Here is a 20,530-nt window from a genome sequence, read left to right as displayed (position 1 = left end):
GTGTAAAGAGTATTTTAATATACTATACACGAAGGCCAGTATTGATGAATTTTTATTTTCAACATAACCATATAATTGAATGACAGGCCCCTAAACTGCAAATATTCATTGGATAAGTTAAAACTGGTCAAATTTATTTTAACCTAACAAAAAAATGGAACATGGGTTAGTTTGGATTATGGGTCTCAACAAGAAACTACCATAAATGTAGAGTCATACACATTCTTGCACTAAGACTAAATACTAGAAATTAACTACAGCTATGAAAACTCAAAAGACAATACAATTTTATGATTTTTAATTCTTTCATAATATTCCATAAAATACAAATACATTTTATTTGCATAAAATTAGCACACACAAAAAAAGCCTAGAGGCGCAAGCAAATTATTTGAGAATGCTGAGTTGCCACTTGACAGCGATCCTCATCTTCGGAGCAGTCAGGGCTTCTGTGTCTGAGGAGTGAACAGGGTCATTGTAAATTCAAAACGAATCCCATGAATGAAAACAGCCTCACAGAGTACTCACCTTGCTGAGGCACAGCGGGTCTCTGCTGCTGAAATGATGCCATAATGCTATTGGCTGTCGAGTTTGGACCTGTGAGCTGAGGAGAGAAGAAATAATTCAAGACTTGAAATTTGCATAATTTACTGTATTAGAATTCATATAAATTGTATCTTTTTTTTCACATGGAAAGAGGTTAGCCAGTTGTAACATTTAATTGTACGCAAAATTAAAGTGGGTAAAAAACAAAGGGGCTTTGGGGAAAAAAAACAGCAAAAAAAAAAAAAAAAAGACAAATGAGCATGTAAAGCTAAATTACAAGAAACCTTGACCAACATGGTAAATATATTTGAAAATGAAACTAATAAAATAAAAGCGTATTAACACTTTTTAAAAGTCTGAATATCAGTTCGATTAAAGTATATTCAACTATTGAATAAAAAAAACAAAACAACCTTAAATGTGCTGAAACGATCAATGGGAGCCTGTGTGTGACTCACTGGAGTTTGGCCCTGCTGCAGGTTGTCAGTCCAGATCTCTGGAAGAGCCGTCTCCATGAGCTGGAGCAGCTCACCGTAGTCTCTCTGCAGGCTGCTGGCTGCACTGTCAAACTGGAAGAGCACCAGAGCCTTCAGCAGGCTGCGAACTTCCTCTGCAGGGTCAAACAACAACAATCATCAGTGTGAATCTCATGTTTTACATACAGATACAGAATACAGCTACATAAGGAAACTCATCAGATTCATGTCAATTCTGTAAAGTACCATGGAGTCCAAACTATGCTAAACTTAGCACTAATCTCTTAAAATGCACATTTGTTGATGTCCGATTCACTTGAAATATGTCCATGTTTATTCATAAAATATCCATTATATCCATCTTACAAGAGCAATTTACATATATATATATATATTCAGATTTATATTAGTATTGCATGTTTTTGTGTTTCTGTTGTGTCCTCAGTTCACCTCTCATCTTATCAACAATAGTGATGATTTGAGTAAGTGCGCTCAGGAGGGCGATGTCCTCGAATGGGCTTCCCTCCTTCAGACTATATTTCTTTCCCTCTGCTTTCCTACGATTCTTGGACGACCTCCTGCAGAATCAGTAAACAAACTTCAACCTCGATATTTGAGCTGCAAGACACTAAAACAGTGAAGTGTTTGTATATTTGTGTTAGCAGCGATGTCACTCACGATGAAATGCGAGAGTTGCTGCGGGAGTATTTTGAGCCAAGATGGCTGCCGGTCAAGACACTGCTGGCCTCCGAGTAGAGCTCAGCGTCCGCACAGTCAGGGCCGTCCTCATCTGAAACACCAAGAGACTGTCAGTGAGCAACAGGAAATCGTTTCAAACCAAAAGTGTTCTAATGAACATTTCATGTGATTCAGTAAAACAATCAAAATAAATAAACTTAAAATCTCTCCATTTTAAAAATATATTCTGTGAGATAAAATATGCAATATTTTTTTCTAAAAGGACACACCCAGTGTCTTCAGAAAAGCTGATAATATAAATGGATCTGAGTTATATTTCCCGTTTACCAAATAACTCCAGTCTGGCCCTGGCTTTGAGTTCTCGGACCACAGCAAGACGGTTTTTGTGACGGATGAACAAAGCCTTCTCGGACTCCAGGAAAGACGTCTGATTACGGTGAGCTACAGGAAACCAATTATACAGTTAAGAAATAGCACAAAATAAATACAACATTAACAGGTGGTCAAAGACCAAAATAAAAAAAAAAAAAATGTATGGTTTACCATCTAGAAGAGCAGACTTCAGATCAGTCTCGATGATATCCTGTCTGTTGTACAAATAAATCTGAAATAGGAAATAAAAGAAATTTAAGTTTTTATCCAGCTATTGACCAAACAACTAAATAAAAATATATAAAATTTCCAATACAGTTCTAAAGCAGGTGAATTTTACATTTTTTTTAAAGTCTCTTTTGCTCACCAAGGTTTAATTTGCTTGATAAAAATACAGCAAAAAAGAAATAGTGAAATATTATTACAACTTAAAATAACAGTTTTCTTTTATAATACAGTTTAAATGTCATTTATTCCTGTGATGCAAAGCTGAATTATCAGTGTTGAAAGCCATATTATTGCTTAAATATTTTAGGAAGCTGTGATAAATGTTCTCCAGGATTCTTTGATGAATAAAAATATTTAAAAGAACAGCATAAACTTCTATAATATAAATATCTTTACATCCTGGTCATTTGGTCAAATGAATGCTTATTTATATATATATATATATGTGTATGTATGTATGTATATATATGTATATATATATATATATATATGTATATATATGTATATATATATATATATATATGTATATATATATATATATATATATATATATATATATATATATATATATATATATATATACACACACACATATATATACACATACATATACATACATATATACACACACATATACATACACACACACACATACATACCACACATATACATACACATACACACATACACAGCAAGCAACTGATTTTTTTTTTTATATATACAGGATGTTGCAATTAGACTTAGAATAAAGTTTTTAATACAGTTTAGCAAAAATGCAGCAATTCCAATCATGTAATCCAATATAGTAATAATAAAACCTGCTAATAATAACAACTGGTAACGGAGGAAAGAAATGAAAGAACAGGCTCACCAATCTGAGCGCTTCTTCCCATGCAGCTCCCTGTATCAGAGCAGAGATGGCCTCCTCACAATCCTGACAAGACACAGACATGAGCACATGAAACGGCAGACAACAGTTTTGGAGACAATGATGACTATGAAACAGAGCGTACCTTAGCATACTGCTCCAAACACAGGGCAGCTTCCATGTGCCTCCTGGCCTCCAGAAGTTTCTCTGAAAACATCAGACAGACAACATGGCTTACGGATATTTATAATCTCAGTAGGAAACATGCATACATGACAGAGATCTCCACCTGCCAGGTCTCGGGCGAGCAGTGCCAGCTGTTCAGGAGGTAATGGGATGTGTGTGGCCACAGCGAGGGCATTTCTCCAGCTTGTACAGCTGACGAAGGCCTGCAGGGCACGGGCGTTCTCTCCACATCGCCACAGCAACAGTCCCGCCTGCTCCGCCTGTTGCTGCTCCACTAGATGCTCTGCATAGGCCACGCTCAGGGTCTGTTGACATCACAAGGGTCAAGGGTCAAAATCATGTCATCACTGCTACAGTTAAAACATTACCACACAAGCTAAATATTTAAGTCCGTTCTGCTGTGGCCTTGTAGGTAGGATTTTATAAAATAAAACTTGCCTTGTATTGCTCACTGTTTGAAGAATAGAGCTCAAGAGCATCACTATACAGTCTCTGATCCTTCACCAAGTTTAACAACTCTGTGAAATGTTCTTCACCTGAAAAACATGAGGCAGAACAGGAGAACCAAACAGAGATACAGATGGTGTAAAAACAAAGGAATTTGCTGTTGGATTGCTCAGGGATGTCTTACCACACTTGCTGAGGTGATGTAAGGCCTTCCTGTATCTCTTGAGGTGTTTATCGATGGTGTAGCGCTGGTAGTTCGGCTCCAGGGTTTTCAGCATGTTCAGAAATGGCAGGTACTCTTTAGGGTCCTTCATGTTTGAGGAAAAAAACTATAAACCACTGCAAAACAGTGTCTACAACAGACGTGTGCTAAAACTAGATTAGATCAGAAAAGCTGTCTACACGGGAAATGCCTGTTGTTGTGTGTTACAATGCAACGTCTGTCAACTAATGGCCAATTTCTATTTTCAATGTGTTGTACATTCCTTTTATAATATAAAATAATGCAACTGCAATATAAAATATATAATAATAAAATAATATATTATAGTAGTAATACAAATGTGAAATGTCTGCATATGTGAACAAGAATTTTATTCATTACGTATTTATTAAATTGTATTTTTTTTATATAATAAAATATTTTTAATATAATATAACAGAACAAATATAATATGTGCAATGGCTGCACTTATGAAATTTTATTTATTATGCATTTCTTGAATTGTATTTGTTAATTTCATACAAGTTTTGTATGTAAAACAATGAATATAATATTATATAATAAATACAAATATGTGAAATGGCTTCCTATATGTGAACAAGATTTGAATTTATTATGTATTTATAAAATTTGATTTTTTTTTTGTTTTGTTTTATAATATAATATTTTTAATATAATAAAATAAAACCAAATACACAATGTGCAATGGCTGCACTAATAAAATTGTGAATTTTATTTATTATGTGTTTTCTGAATTGTGTTTGTTCATTTCACACAAGTTTTGTATGTAAAACGATGAATATAATATAACACAATATAATATAATGTAATATAATATATGCGAAATGGCTGCTTATATGTGAACAAGATTTGATTTTATTATGCATTTATTAAATAGGGTTTTTCGTTTTATAATCTAATGTTTTAATATAATACAATAAAACAAATATGTGCAATGGCTGCTTATATGTGAAATTACTCATTTTATTATGTTTACTGAATTGTAATTTCATACAAATTTTGTTTGTAAAACAATGAATATAAATGTAATATAATATAATTTAATAATATGTGAAATTCTGAAATTGTTTACTGAATTTTATTAGTTATAACAATGTTTCATGTTTCAAGATTATGTGACATTTTAAATTAAATTATGTATTTACTGAATTGTTCTTGTTCATCTTGTAATATAAAATAACATTATACAGCAATACAAATATTAGAAATGGCAGCTCATATGTGAAAAGATTCATTTTATTAATTTAATAATAATTAATAAGAATTTTAAGAATTAATATAATGTTATAAAAACTAACAGTTAAGATGCATCAGAGTTGGAATCTTCTGACTGACCTTCTGAGATTTTTCAGCCACCATGAGCACTAGGTCAAAATCGTAGGTGCCGAGGGAGTGTTCATACAGCTCATTCACATTGACGAGGAAGAGAAGATACTTCAGGGCTTCCTCTGCGCTCACACTGCTGCTGCTGCCACTGGGTGGGTTCACTAACCATACAAGCACACAGATGTAACAGACACATAAACTTATTTTTATTGGGCTTGAGTGAATCGAGGCTCACCTCGTAACTCGTGGACCTTCTGTAGAGCGATTTCTAGTTCTGGTGTAGTTTTTCTCACGTGTGATGTCAGAATACATAAACAATACCTGTGTATAGATAAAAGCATCTCAGAGGAGGAAGATCAGGGCTTGATGTACATCATGTGTAAAATGTAATCTTATCTCATATAGAGAGGGAAGTAGAAGGGCTATACTGTACTTCCTGCAATTTATGAAACATAAGTAACAATCATAACCGAAGAACTGACTTTTGTGGGTTGAGAGTCTCCATTGTTGACCGTAAAGCATCACAGATGATGTCCACCTTCTTTCCTCCTCTACCGGAGGCAGAACTGGAGGCTGAGCGTGAAGGACATGGGTACATTGTTGTAGTGGTGTCTTCGTCTCTAAAAATGAAAAAAACATTTAAATTGAAAGACAAATGAAAGGGAAAAAAGCATAAAAAGAGATTTAATCAATGCCTTTGCATTAAAGTTTTACTTGAGTTCAGTGAGGAACAGGTTGATGTTGTTGATGGAGTCAATCTGTTTCAGGAACATCTCAATGTTGGCAAGAAACACCTGTGAGAGGAATCATGGGATGGGGGTAGATGAGAATGGTGCTATTCATTTAGTGCCATTCTCTGAAAGAAAATGCAATCCATGGTGTAGAAGAATGTGTTTAGAGGTTATTGAAAAAAGGAAATGACAACAGAGTGAGGTCACTCACAGTTGGATTGTGGTCGTAAATAAGGTTGAGGTTGATCCTCAGCTTCCTCATGCAGTCAAAAGCATCTTTAAATCGTAGACTGAAACAAACAAAGCAAAATTATTCAAATCAAATCATTTAATTTTTCAGCTATTATTTTTTATATTTTTAAGTAAACAACGCAATATACAATATTTTTGGGAAAAAGTGCTTTAATCCTTATTTTTATTTTAAAAAAGTTCAGTATTTGTTTGTACACAGCATTGTCTGAAGTTTTTCTAAATGTAAAATACCCATCAAGCCACTTTCTGAGCTGAGCAAGTACAAGAGCTCGATGATGGATTGTTTCCAGATTCCCTCGTGGCATCTGAAAACAAAAATACATTTTTCATTAAAATACATAATCAAAAAAAATACATAATCATATGAACATGCGAGAAGAACCATGTTCAGTTGACCTGCAGGATGAGTCTGGTGTCCTGGGGAACCACAGAAACGATGCGAGAGCCTCGTTCTACCTTTCGTACAGTCTCATCATTCTGATTAGCATCTGAGCTCAGAGCTGACTGCAGACCTGCACAGGACATCAATATAGAAATATATTTCTATATTTATGGAATATATGCTGAATTTATATTGTATTATAATACACTACACTACTGTTGAATGGTTTGGGATTGGTATGATTTTTACACATATATATACACATATATATACACATATATATATATATATATATATATATATATATATATATATATATATATATATATATATATATATATATAGGTTTCGTTTATTTTATAAAAAATACAGTAAAACAGTAATATTGAGAAATATTATTACAGATTAAACATGTTATCTATTTTAATATTTGAAAAAGTAACTTTTTCTTGTAATGAATTTTCAGCACAGTAGCTGTTTCCATCCAAAGTGAATTGGAATATTGCATAAAACATTTGCGAATAAAGCACCGTTTCCATCCAGTGAGCTGAAGAGAACAACACTGTCACTTCTTGATTAACTTGCGCTAAATATCACAAAGAAAAAAACTATTTGCTGCAGCAGGAGAAGGCACTCAATATAATAATTTGCATATACAATAAATTACGAGCCTCAGAGCACGCAGACAAAACGCGGTCATGTTATCTTATTTTCGGAGCCTGCTGTTTGTGAACGCAGTTCTAGAGTTAATTATAACAAAGCACTTTGACAAGACTTTTCTCAAGCATTTTAGAATGTAAAAAACTAGCATTTCAGATGCTGTGCAATGTGATCAGTTCGTTGGTTGGTCTAGTTGTGCTGTCCCATTGCAAAGTCACATGTCTTTTTACATGCGCATTAAGGAATTTATTCGGTTTCCATCATAGTTTATGTGCATTTTTTGTTACCAGATAAGTGATCAAACTCCATCGCACACCTGCAAGTAATAGGTGCGTAGGACAAAGGACCAACCAGGTGGATCGCCTCAACAGACAAGCAATTCCCGCACACTATCGTAACTTGCAAAAAAGTTATATTTATTAACACAACGTTTCGGTCACACGACCTTCATCAGGAGTATACAAATGTTCAAATTCATCTCTTTTAAGATGAACACATGACCACTTAACGAAGCTCCATCTGTAAACAAGTTTTTGCAAGTTACGATAGTGTGCGGGAATTGCTTGTCTCTTGTTACCAGATAAGAAATTTATCCTACTTAGTTAAGCACACTAACTTTTTGATGCACATTTTTAGAATTTATGCACATCTTGTCGCTTCCATCCAGTGTTTTTTATGTGATATCCCAAAATATACATTAAAATAGGTGGATGGAAACATAGCTAGTGTCCTAGTGATCCTTTAGAAATCAATCAATCATTCTAATATGCTGATTTGTTGCTCAAAAAACATTTCTTACCATCAATGTTCAAAGCAGTTTTGTTGCTTTTCTTTGAAACTTTGATGCATTTCTTAAGGATTATTTAATGAATAGAAAGTTTGAATAAACGGCATATATTTGTAACATGATGCATTCACATGTACCTTTGATAGAGAGTGTGCTGAGGTTGAAACAGTGGCACATGTGAGAGTGTGTGGTGAGCAGGAGGAAGTTGTCATAAACTACAAACGAGGAGATATTGGAGGCCACCTGCGGAAGAGACACTCCAGTGAGCATACCAGCCAGGGTTTCGGCACTAACACACTAAATGTAATGTAATTTATATAATTTTTGACACACCTACCAGTGAGTCACCGATGTAGAGGTGTGATCTCTCTGTGAGGCCTATCAAATGTTCCTATTAAAAGACAAATACATATGAAGTGTTTATTGAAACTGAAGTGAGCATTATGAAATAAAGGACAGTGATAGATGAAGACTATATATTCACCTCTCCGCTGAGGGTACATAGTGCCGTCTGACCACAAGGCCGGGGGAAGTTGATGGTATTACCAGTAGAATCCTTCCATTCTGTTAGACTGAGCTCTGAAGAGTCTGTATAGAATATTCTAGCATTAACAGATGTCTTTATATGTGTGATTATATTATTCATCTTTAAATTGCATTAGGAAGAAAACTAAACACAAGACAAGTGATAAAACAGATACTATGTAGTAGCCAAATCAAGTCAGTTCCTGTTATTATTAGTGGACTGACTGACCCATGTGAACTTTACGGATCTGTCCGTCATCAAGTTGCAGGGCCACAGTGCCATTTCTGAGGCTGTGACACAAGCTGATTACAAAACCATCCACTGGAACGTCTGACCTGAGAAATGACCAACAACAAGAAATTAAGAAAAAGAGAAACTGCATAAAGTGCAGTTTAAAAAAAATTCTAAAGTTTTTATAATTCGCAGCCCCTGAGCTCATGTCTACGGCCGTTAGATCAGTCTGTCTTTGCGTGAGCTACACTGAACACAAATGTGGACAAGACCGGAGGAGTTAGTTATTTTAGCGTCAGTACCTGATCTCCAGCGTGTCCTTGGGGTCCGGGCTGTCTGATGGGGTGAGTTTCAGCAGGCGGGTCAAGCATTTTCCATGAGCCACAGCCAAAAACAAATCGTCACTCAACCACAGCAGCAAGCACAGTGTCAGAGGTTCCTCCTGATCCATGGCGACCCTGAGAGACAGCATCAGCATCAGAACATATGCTACATGTAATAATTACACAGTAGTGCCGATCTGAATAGATACGCTAGCCCGGACGAGATAGTGACAGAAAAGAAATGAGCAAAAATATCCCAAAACACTGGAAAGGACAGAAGAAAACAGTGGATTTTGCAGAAAATAACTGTAGAAAACTGTGGAAACAGACAATTTGAAAAAACAATTATTACTGCATGTAATATGTTTTGTTTTTTTTAAAAGAAATACTTTTATTCAGCAAATAATGCATTCAACTGATCAACAGTGACATTTAAAATGTTACAAAAAAAGTCATTGGTTTTCACAAAAATATAAAGCAGCACAACTATTTTCAACACTGATAATAATGAATCTTTCTTGAGCAGCAAATCAGCATATTAGAATGATTTCTGAAGGATCATGTGACACTGAAGACTGGAGTAATGATGCTGAAAATTCAGCTTTGCCATAAGAATAAACTTCAAAAAAATTAAAAATATATGTATTAATGTAGAAAACAATTTTTTATTAATAATTTTTATTTTAAATTGGTAATAATTGTTTGCATTTTTATGTAAATGAATGCAGCTTTGGTGAGCACAAGACTTTCAAAAACTTTAAAAAATCGTACCGACTCCAAACTTTTGCAGCTACACTACCGTTCAAAAACATGTTAATTATTTAGTAACACCTTCTTGTTAAATAAGGATTGGAGAAACATGAACAAATGTAAAACACAATCAACAGTCAAACTCAAAATCATCTGTACCTGTATGTCTTTCTTAAGACTAATGGTGCCGAGATGACTTTAAAGCCAGGTACCCGAGGTACACCTCCATTTTCAACTCCACCACCTGAATATAGGAAATCTAAGTGAGGAATCCTAAACAATGTAATGTTTTAATCAAGTTTCAAATTACGTGACTCACCTTGACCATATACATAAATATGTCCATCGGCTGTGAGTGCAGCGAGCTCATTGGTCCTCTGGGCTTGAGAATGGAAGGTGACCAGGTTCACAGGAACAGGAAGTTGAAGTTCAAAAGCACACATAGGTGGAGGGATCACACACTGGCGGAATGTTGTCACCAGGATTTTATCTGCAAAACACGTTAGTTAAACACACTGAAATCATTCATACCTTTAATTGTTGGACTGTACTCAAATGCCTTATTTACTCTACAAATGATGTAAACTAGATCTGAGAAACAGCGTGTTGTCTTTAATTATTAAAGTAGAGAGATTAATCAATTATTCATAACAATTATTCATAGTTAGACAATGGCCATGCCTACCTCCATCAATCACTGCCACATTGGCGTTATCATGGCAATCTGTGCCATGACTGCGGTCTGTGCTCCAGCCCCAGTCATAGGTGTAGCTGCCCCATCCTCGAGTCAGGAGGTGGAGACGCAAGGGCTTCTCCGGATCCCAACACACACACGCCGGAGCCCTGAGGGGCTCACTGCCAAAATGTAGGCTCTGCTTTAGATACCAGTGATAATTCCCGACTGTCCACAGCTGAACTGTGAAAGAAAGAGAGGTCAGATGTTTAAAACAAAGCATCATGGCTGTCTTAGTTTCTTTTACTTACTTTACTTTACTTTTGTCATTTAGCAGACGCTTTTGTCCAAAGCGACTTACAAATAAGAAAAAGTAACTAAAACTAAAAAGTTACAACTCTATAAATACTATCTACCCACATATTTAAGAAAATAAAGAAATTAAATAAAATTGACACATGCATATAACAACATTTCAATAATAACAAATATTAAATAGTTTCTGCATTTTTAAATGTTAAATCACATTTTATTTTGACTGAACCACAGTGAGCCTTAAAGCTTTTGTTGATAAGCACTTATTACAAGCTCTTTTGTTGATAAGTGCATTTCATGACAAAAAGATGGTGCATGCTGGATTCATAAACGCACAATAAAGCAACCCAAAATCAGAGCAGATGCAAAGATGCAGTTTGTGTGGAGCCGTATTTACTGAGCATTTATTTATACAATTCATTTGCAGCCTTTGTGATTTGATAATCACACTAAGCCTTGTCAACTCAAACCAGAGGTCCCCGGCTGAAATTTCTGAGTTTGTTCATATTTTTTCTGTAGAAAGACAAACATATATAGTGATAAAAGCCAAAATATTAAGTTATATATATTGAGTAATCCACTATTTTGTAGAGGGGGGTCAAAATGACCATTTTCACCTGAGATTTGGAACCAAATTAGAGGGATATAAAAATGACTTTAGAAAGATGGCAGCATCATTATTTTACTTTTAAAAAGAGATTGGTAGATCTATTAGTAAAATCTGTTGACTTTAGCCATTTTTTTTTTCATTATATGCTAAAGGTGAAAGCTCAAAAATGTCAAAAACACTTCTTGTGTTTTTAAATTGAAAGACAAATTCTCTTTTGGGCTCAATTTTGCATGCCTGTAATTCAAGAAGTATTAAATATATCTTAATAGCCTTTTAGATTCTGATGCTTAACAAACTGTCCCTTAGGTGTCTTTATTCTAAAGGCCCATAATGTTTCAATCCCAGCAATAAAGAGATCTTCATGCAGCTCCATAAATAAATTGGTAAATTGCTCACATTTTCAATGGTCAAAATCCAAATGTGGGTCACTTTGCATACAGCTGATACTTTTTTCTTTTAAAGAGGAATATCTAAAGAACAAATTATATTTTTATTTATAATAATATTATACAAACAAATTTATAATTTTTAAATAATTCATTAAATTGTTAAATATTTTTTTCTATCAGCTCAATTGCATAGAACATACATCTATGAGTGCCATAAATATTCTTTTTCTGAAGTTGTAATACTTGTAACTTTAAAATATCTTAATATCCTTCTAAAGTCATTTTTACCCTCCAGTAATTTGGCTCCAAATCTCAGGTGAAACTTGTCATTTTGACCCGCCTCTAAAAATAGTGGATTACTCAGTAAATATATATCTGTGACATTTAATATTTTGGCTTTCATCACTATTTATGCATATTAATTCTGTTTATTTGACACAGAATGACTCCATATTATGATCTTGGTTTATTTTGATTAATCATGCAGCCCTAATTAAGCAACACTGATCATTACTGGACCCATCACTGAATATGCAAAGCAGTCTGATCTGCATCTTACTGTATGTGTTGGGATGCTCGTTCTGTCCGGGCTTCAAGTCCTCCATCCAAACAGCCAGAACAGTAGAGTCACTGTTCCACAGCAGCTCCTTTACCTGAGAAAAACAAACAAATCATCAGCTTTCCGTGCACCATGACTTGTATTTCACATCTTTGAAAATAACATATACAGAGGAGCTGAGATCTACCTTGACCTGTTCCTTTCCAAAAGGCAGAATAAAATCTCCATGCAACAGTCCGTTCTTTTCCATAAACACCACACTGTGTTTATTAGGGTACCGCTGTGTGGAAGCGATCAGGCTGCCAGAGGGTCTAGAAGAAAAATACATTTGTGTCAGTTCACATCAGATCTGTCAGACTCAGCAAAAGAAAAGAAAACTTAAAAACTAAGTTAAAAGACATTCAGAATATCTTACTTCCAGCAGAGAGGCTGTTCCAAACCATTAACAACCTCGCTGGTGGCCTGCAGAACACATTCTCGGTTCCAGATTCGAACCTTTCGAGCACCTGAAACAAAAAGCTGCTACATTTTACATTCACATTAATGCCTCTGCCAGACACTTTTATGCAAAGTAACTTTCAAGATACACACTTTATCAGTTCATGAATTCTTTAGGTGCGTTCGACTTGAAGCACGGCTACAGACGGTGGTCAACGAGAGCAGCCGCTTGCAGTCAGGGGCGGAGTTGAAAACGGAGTCGTCAAGTCGGACACTTCGGGGCTCTCGTAGTTTGCTGCATCTACCTCAGTCATGGCAGATCACGTGGCGTTTGCTTGCTTTATTGCAGACGAACTGGAAGCTATAGAAATGCCGTTATTGTTGTATGAAATTGAGCACAATGAGCAACGAAAGTGAGTAAAGGTTCAATGTAATAAATATTGTTTTAATAAACCTTTAAGATGTATGTAATATTTTGAAAGGGTGTCATCACGACAGAAACAAGTTTTAAGTAAATAAACAGAACATATTGAAAATTTGACTTGTGCAGTATGATTCATTACGTGTGTTTTTGCTACTGCAACTTAATAAAAACAATCTATGAAGATAATAATTGTATGTACTAAATGTGGTTTTCATTACAGATAAAAGAATTAGGATGTTACATATTTGTTTACTTATTTTACTATTTCTCCAGTTAGGTAAGCACATTTTAGTAAGACATTCATACGTGAACACCATGAACAGGCCTACGGATAAGCCCAATTTATTTGCCTTTCTATTATGATTTATACCAGCTTATGAAAGTGATCTGAATGTTGTATTAAGTTGACATCCAGCCAGAGTTGTTGGCAGTAATCACATGCAAGTGAAGATGGATGAACCCAGCAACTAGACAATTAGTATCAATCAGAATCCATGATGACCACACTATATTAAAAGTCTGTAAGATTGACATTTGATTTATTCCATAACAAAATTATTATCTAAATAGGTTATGCAACTTAATACTGTAAAGGGTCTGTATGAAAAAGGTCCAAAATAAACCTATGCTATACGAATTAACAAAAAAGTGATTGCAGTAAAAATAATTGTAATCTTTTAATAAACATGATTTACGAGATGAAGATGACATGAAAAGTTAATTTAATTAAGTCCGTATATGAGCATTAGTGGGACTGAAGTTGTCAGAATAAACCCGAAATACACGTCGTTGTTGTCATGTGGTGAATTTGGCCAATCGTGAAACAGCTGTGTCGTCATCAGCGCTCCCGCAGTCGCTCTGGAGAAATTGCGCCGGCTGAGTCAACCGGCTGCTCTCGAAACGCTATCGCGGTACTTTGATGCCACACGTGACAGTGACGTGTGGTCGGCGCCGGTTCAAGTCGGACTAAATTTCTAACCGGCATGCACTGCTTCAAGTCAGCCGCCGATCGGTCTGCTAAGTGCTGCATGAAGTCGAACGCACCTTTTGGCAACCAAACACATGACCTTAGCGCCATTTTCTACAGTTTAAGCTACAGTAATAATGAACAATATTAACTGTCACAACTTTTTATGTAATAACAATAGCAGAAAGTGAGATTCTCACCAGTCTGAGGACAAACAGCACTGACAGCAAAGAATTGCCCATCGCCACGCCAAGTGATTCTTGGCTTCCTGTCGTCCCATGGCAGAGCAGGCTGCACTTCCTGTGAAAGTGTATGAGAGATAGGTGAGAAAAGGACCATATTCAAACCAGGTTGAAATGCCAATGATCTCCTGATGATCCCCAGGTCAGTATCATACTTCCTAGCTGAAGTGAGTTGATTTGGTAAAGCAGAACGATGCTAAACAGAACAAAAACTTACTGCTGCTTTCCGCTGGGCGGCCTGCTTGCCCTCAGAGCCATGAAACTGAGTCTCCTTCTTCCCCCAACCAACTGTGATGAACTTATCTAATGCACAGAAAAAAAAAGCCAATCACACACTATATCTGTTCATACATGTGCAGTGAACACAAGTCACCTAAGTGAAAGCATGATATTAAGATGTGAATGAAGACTTATGAATTATACCTTCGCCAAAGTCATCCTGATTGATCGCAACCTCAGTTATTGGCTCAAAGTCCTTGGTCATCATGATAATTGTCTCCTGACCTGACATGCAACACAAGACGCAGACGGACACAATGAGAAAGAGTGAAACAGCACTAATATGCACTTCTAAACAGATATATGCTGAGTGGCAGGATTATTATAGTTAACTTTAACTAAAGCCATAAAAAAACAATACTGTTACTTGAAACAATATAACTTTTTCCTTAAAATAAAAGGTAACACTTTACAATAAGGTGTCATTTGTTAATATTAGTTAATGTATTAATTAACACGAACGAACAATGAACACTACATTTATTACACCCTTTATTAATCTTTGTTAATGTTAGTGAATAAAAATACAGTCGTTCATTGTTTGTTCATGTTAGTTCACAGTGCATTAACTAATGTTAACAGACAAAACTTGTGATTTTAATAATGCATTAGTAAATGCTGAAATGAACATTAACTAAGATTAATAAATGCTGTAGAAGTATTGTTCATTCTTAGTTCATGTTAACTAATGTAGTTAACTACTGTGAACTAATGAACCTTATTGTAAAGTGTTAACAAATAAAACATTTTATTTTAGCCAGTAACTTTTAATTTACCAACATTTCTCTTTTTAATTTAGCTTAACTTAATGTCCTAAAAATTATAAATACAAAATAAAATAAACATAAATACACACACACATACATAAATACAATTCAAAGTATAAAAAAAAAACTATAATAAAATTTCAAGGATATTAAAATAACACTGCTAATAATATAGACCTGTAGTCAGAGTCACCAACTCTTGATCTGGGCTCCACATCATGCCAGTTAGACCGCTTTCCACACTGCCAACACATTCTAACTGTGAGAGAGGACTTGATATTGTTAATTAGATAGTAAAACAAAAGCATATATATATATATATATATATATATATATATATATATATATATATATATATATATATATATATATATATATATTTCACAGAATCATTTAGCAATCATTTTACACAATAATCAAAGCATTTAGAACAAATGAACGATCACCTGACTGGTGTTGAGGTTGTAGAGAATGACATCACCACTGCCAGTGGCTACACACACCGACTCCTGATCTGGCAGATCCTGTATCTCCACCACAACCCCACTGCCATCCTCTGGGAGATAGTCCTCTGCCGTCAGTGAAACCTCTTTGTGAACCTATAGAAGCACATTATACAGGAAGATTAATATAGAGCTATTTGGATCTGCCTGAACCAAAATGGGGTTACAACTATCATAAATGACCCTTTCTGGGATTTAAACTTCTATGAAAACTTTTTATTTTTATTCTAAAAATACCTCCTCGGTCCGAGGGTCAAACTCTGTGATGGCAAGCTCAGAGGCCACCAGCACGGTTCCAGTCTCGCTCCTGATGGTGAAACACTGTGGGGATCCCGGGAGAGAAAGATCCACACACCTGAAGCGCTGCAGCAGACTGAGGTTTCTCATTTTGGGTAGATGCTTTCAACAAGATGAGATCTAAAACAGTTTAGCAGTTTTTGTTAGATTGATTTGATTGCAATCACTAAAATAAGACAAGGCAGGTGAGAAAGACCTCCTGTCAACTTCAACTGCACGACATTCATCCTGGGATGCTTTTTAAACAACTATGCATCCTGGACATTCATTGGTTGCTTTCCTTGCAAGTAAATGTATATGTCAAAAAGTTTAATAGATTATCAGCAATAAATGTAATCAATTGCGTCCGAATTTGACCAGTGTTTCCATGGTATTACCATATTGATGTATCATGGTATTTACATGGTGGTACTAAGAAGTAATACAAAAAATACCATGGTACATGTCCACAACACACAACATTACCATGGTAGTAAAACATGGTAAGTTAGTGTCATGGAAATTTATGTTAGCGAGTTTAATACTAACACAGTGATATCAACTGAATGAAATGTATCTGTTTAACCAGTAAACAAATGCTTTAAACATCAGAATAATTCTTATGATTACAAAACGGAAAGGTAACTGGCACAAATCAAGACAGCTTATGTCTGAAAGATGTGCGCAGAAAATCAAGTTGTTTTTATATAAAGACACAACCATCAGTAATACTTACCTTGTTGTGTTTTTGTCCTTTTTATATGCAGTAAATGATCATTTGCGGCATACGCATTCACAACACACACACACACACACACACACACACGCTGTTGTCAGTGCAGCCGTAGAAGAAATGGCAGCATGTGGCGATGCGCGCGCGCACTCTGTTGTCTTGGAAGAAACAGCTTCTTCTTCTTCTTCTTCTTTTAGGATTTGGTTGGCAGACCAACTTAAAAGGTGCATTCCCGCCACCTACTGGAAAGGAGTGTGAAGCGCACAATGAATAGGAAATTTAGGAACAAGAGCTACCGGTATCCTAAATCCTATTGATCAATCCTGTTTCCTATAAACTAATTCGCGATATATTCTTGATTGTTTAGGTCCATCACCTAACAAAACCTGGATTGACATATCATTTATTTCCAAATATCGTAAAGTTTGACTTCTCTTTCCCAGTGATGGGGACTCGAGTTTGAGACTCGGACTCGAGTGCGACTTAAGTCGCACACACAGTGACTTCAGACTCGACTTGAGACTCGACGTTGAAAGACTTCAGACTCGACTCGGACTCGAGCTGCGGGACTCGTGAACAATGTTTATTTTTAGGAAACAACTGATGAGCTCGCTGTTATTCCCCTCCCTCCGTTACCTATAACCTGCCCATGTAACACGTGACGTACTACGTATCTGCTGCGCGCGGCGCGGCCACACTTTTTAATTTTTTTTTTATTTTAGGCGCGGCCGCCATACATTAGAGGACAACGAACAAACATGTCGACTGCTGTGCCATTCATCGTTAGCTTTGGATTTAAGGATAGATTATACAGTTGGTACATTAGTAAAACCATTACGCCTATGGAGAGTCCCGTAAACCACATATCCAAGTGAGTGTGTGTGTGTGTGTGTGTGTGTGTGTGTGTGTGTGTGTGTGTGTGCGTGCGCGTGTGCTTGCGCTTGCGTGTGAGAGAGTGTGTGACCAGTGTGGTCATTGAAAATTTGTTCAGATATATATTCTTCACAGAAAATGAGCCAAGGCCAATGAGTCTGAGTTTGAAAAAATAATTAATCGTATAATTTTTCTCTTGATAAAAAATGAAAACGGGTCCTACAGATCCGAACACCATACAAGGGTTAATTGCCAAACTTGTGGTGGTCGATTAACGTAATCATTTACGTGCCGCTGGCTTCCATCACGTTAATTAACGTTGTCTGCAAACAGGTTACAGGATTATTGTTGATCATGTAACATTACACTGGTTTGAGAGTTTGGGATGTGTTGACTTACAGTAGTTTATAAACTATGATTAGTTGCATTTTCATTGCCATTTAAGTGAAATTATTGAACTTAAATATACAAGCTTGATAAAAATGATCATTCTAAAGAAAATTTCAGATGGCTTTTGCATCTGAACTCTTCATATATTTTACATCGTTTGGTTTGTTGCAATAGTGTTTTGCATTTAGCTACAATGTGATGTTTGACCATATTAAGTCTTTCTTAATTTTTAGTCTGTACTGTACTTTGTGTTCATGCTACAAGTTAAAATACAGATAATATTAACTTAAAAGTAAAGCATTCTTGGTGTTTTTGTCATGTTGCAATAGCCTGTTTACACTGATTATATATAAAAATCAAAGCTGATACTGTATGCTAATAGATAAAGGAGTCATAATAACATATTACATGCTTTCAATTCCTTATATATAGCTATGCAGTGTTGGATGGGTCGCTGTACGTGATACAACACTTATTATAACCAGAGACTTAATATAATGAAGAGACTTGAGACTTGACTTGGACTCTAGCTCAAAGACTTGAGACTTGACTTGGACTCTAGCTCAGAGACTTGAGACTTGACTTGGACTCTAGCTCAGAGACTTGTGAGCATCTCTGCTCTTTCCTAAGCCTCACATTTTATCAGCACGTTCTACATTTTCTGTCACAATTTCCTAAGCACTGATTTAATAAACAATGTCCAATACGCATTCTTGCTATTAAAATATTCCTGTTCTCAAATCTTCTTCTCTCTGAACCAACTTTCTCTTGTATGCAGTATAAATGTCTATCTTTTGTTCCTTCCTTCCATTCATTCTGCCATATTTCCTGTTTTACTTAATGTCACTTCAATGTCTATTTGAGAATGATTTAATGCCTGTTTAGCCAGATGATCAGCCTCCTCATTTCCTTTCACACACTGTAAAAAATCCAACTTTCGAAAAGTTATACTAACCAATGTAAAAAAGTAGCCTGAACAAAGAATTTTTAGTAGAAGTCAGTTTAATTTTTTGTGTGAACTGAACAAAAAAACTCTAAGCATGTCGCTAGCAAACGTTGTTTTGTTTACCTTACTTAGATACTCAAGTATTTGTTGTAAGTAGTCACAACATTTCCAAATGTTCTCCCAACTTTTCAAATTGAGTCATCTGAACAAACTATTTTACATTGAACAACATTGCACAAGTTCCCAGCATGCATTGCGGCTTGAAAACATTTTATGTTCATTATTACTAAAATATTATCACTGTTTTACATTTTACTGGCTTAATTTATGCTCCTGCTGCTGTTGTCACTGTCAGTTAGCTGTCATGTGGATTAGAGTTCATATTTTACTGATTTAATATTTGTTGATCCTCACCATGGTTGAGAATCGTGTGCTGAGGTACTGTATTTGTGCATCTCATTGTAACTTATTAAATACATGTGTCTATTAACATAAGTGTTTGCCTTTAATTTTAAGAGGCAAATGCTACCCACAATATGTAGAACACTTTGAAATTAAACATATATCTAAAAGAAAGAGGATTGTTAAAGAAATTAGCAATGCTAAATGATAAAACATCTTTGGTTGCTCTAACAGATCTTTTAACACTCAGTAAACTGATTTTTATTCATTAGATGAACTAAAGTTTTTAAGTTGTCGGGTTGCTAGTTGAGTTAACTTAAAAAGTTGATTGGGATAGGTTGCCTTATTTTTGTGAGTTAGGTCAACTTTTTTTTTTACAGTGCACCCATATGATGTACCCACACAAAATTTACTAGAAGTCCTTGTCTTATTCTAAAAAGACCCTGCATTACTTCATTTATCATGTCTTGTCTTGCTAATGAGTTTCCACTTGACAAACTGTTTAGTGAAAGTTTCATTATTGTGAAAACTTTCACTTGTTTCATTATTATGTTTTTCTTTGTGCAATTGGATATCAATCAAAGGCATTGGGAAAAGCCAAGGAGGAATTGCTGATCTAGCCACAGTAGGGGCAATATGTATAAACCCATTTTCTGCCTTCCATCCAAAGCTTGATAACTTTTCATATTCATATTCCCAACAGTCCTTCA

General features: G+C 35.4%; 1 protein-coding gene across 1 annotated transcript; it reads right to left on the bottom strand.

Annotated features, from left to right (window-relative positions):
- Positions 1-3: 3 nt before the first annotated feature.
- Positions 4-17,385, bottom strand: LOC306852961 (elongator complex protein 1-like). The gene is made up of 37 exons (XM_079390087.1): positions 17,213-17,385; positions 16,438-16,617; positions 16,144-16,296; positions 15,875-15,956; positions 15,075-15,155; positions 14,869-14,954; positions 14,610-14,709; positions 12,996-13,086; positions 12,768-12,891; positions 12,581-12,674; positions 10,720-10,950; positions 10,354-10,524; positions 10,194-10,278; positions 9,264-9,419; positions 8,959-9,065; positions 8,689-8,792; positions 8,542-8,595; positions 8,342-8,447; positions 6,772-6,887; positions 6,607-6,680; positions 6,335-6,413; positions 6,107-6,186; positions 5,875-6,012; positions 5,628-5,713; positions 5,402-5,553; positions 4,007-4,130; positions 3,814-3,911; positions 3,479-3,680; positions 3,335-3,396; positions 3,193-3,255; positions 2,265-2,325; positions 2,049-2,162; positions 1,701-1,812; positions 1,473-1,600; positions 1,005-1,156; positions 529-604; positions 4-455 (listed from the first exon to the last, which is right to left on the bottom strand). The coding sequence occupies exons 2-37, from the start codon at positions 16,585-16,587 to the stop codon at positions 388-390; spliced, it is 3,960 nt and encodes a 1,319-aa protein (XP_079246213.1). The 5' UTR covers positions 16,588-16,617; positions 17,213-17,385; the 3' UTR covers positions 4-387.
- Positions 17,386-20,530: the final 3,145 nt, after the last annotated feature.

This window comes from Barbus barbus, assembly GCF_936440315.1.
Source record: "Barbus barbus genome assembly, chromosome: 33".
Taxonomy (NCBI): Eukaryota; Metazoa; Chordata; class Actinopteri; order Cypriniformes; family Cyprinidae; genus Barbus; species Barbus barbus.
This window is presented reverse-complemented; position numbering and strand designations above follow the sequence as displayed.

Bases quoted from the DNA above. Each gene is read 5' to 3' on its own strand.
- LOC306852961 (XM_079390087.1), bottom strand. From the start codon at position 16,587: ATGAGAAACCTCAGTCTGCTGCAGCGCTTCAGGTGTGTGGATCTTTCT. The intron at 8,793-8,958 runs GTCAGTCAGTCC...TATTCTATACAG, and splicing joins GATCCGTAAAGTTCACATGG to ACTCTTCAGAGCTCAGTCTA. The intron at 3,256-3,334 runs GTACGCTCTGTT...GTGTCTTGTCAG, and splicing joins GTTTGGAGCAGTATGCTAAG to GATTGTGAGGAGGCCATCTC.